The sequence below is a fragment of the Eimeria mitis genome, genomic scaffold, assembly GCF_000499745.2.
Source record: "Eimeria mitis Houghton genomic scaffold, Emh_scaff3017, whole genome shotgun sequence".
NCBI lineage: Eukaryota > Apicomplexa > Conoidasida > Eucoccidiorida > Eimeriidae > Eimeria > Eimeria mitis.
Window position 1 is genome coordinate 6,401 of NW_013571362.1, and position 643 is coordinate 7,043.

At 52.1% G+C, this 643-nt stretch overlaps 1 protein-coding gene across 1 annotated transcript; it reads left to right on the plus strand.

Moving 5' to 3' along the window:
* Nucleotides 1-58: 58 nt before the first annotated feature.
* On the plus strand, nt 59-502 carry EMH_0061420 (uncharacterized protein; the record flags this gene model as incomplete). The annotated part of the gene is made up of 1 exon (XM_013497926.1): nt 59-502. One exon carries the CDS (start codon nt 59-61, stop codon nt 500-502), a length of 444 nt encoding a protein of 147 aa, XP_013353380.1.
* Between the last annotated feature and the right edge of the window lie 141 nt (nt 503-643).

Here is a 643-nt window from a genome sequence, read left to right on the forward strand (position 1 = left end):
GTAAATAAATAAATAAATACATTTGTTGGAATTCATATATAGTAATTATGGGAGCAGCATGATCAGCAGCAGCAGCAGTAGCAGCAGCAGCAGCGGTAGCAGCAGCAGCAGTAGCAGCAGCAGCAACAGAACAATCAGCAGCAGCAGCAGCAGCAGCAACACGATCACCAGCAGCAGCAGCAGCAGCAGCAGGACGATCACCATCAGCAGCAGCACGATCAGCACTATCACCATCACAACCAGCAGCAGCAGCAGCAGCAGCAGCACCATCACCAGCAGCACAAGCAGCAGCATCATCATCACCAGCAGCCGCCGCAGCAGCAGCAGCAGCACCAGCAGCAGCATTGTCACCAGCAGCACCAGCAGCAGCAGCACCAACACCACCACCATCACCAGCAGCACCAGCACCATCACCACCACCAGCAGCAGGAGCAGCAGCACCAGCAGCAGCAGCAGCAGCAGCAACAGCAGCAGCAGCAGCAGCAGCAGCATACCTAGATAGATCCACTTTTTATCTTGTTTAAAGTCAGCAGCACAGCTTCGATAGCAATGAAGAGAAAACTCAGCAGACACAGAAAATATAAAATTCAAATCTCCTAGCAACCGATACTGCCACTCTATTGCATGCAGCTGAACACAAACC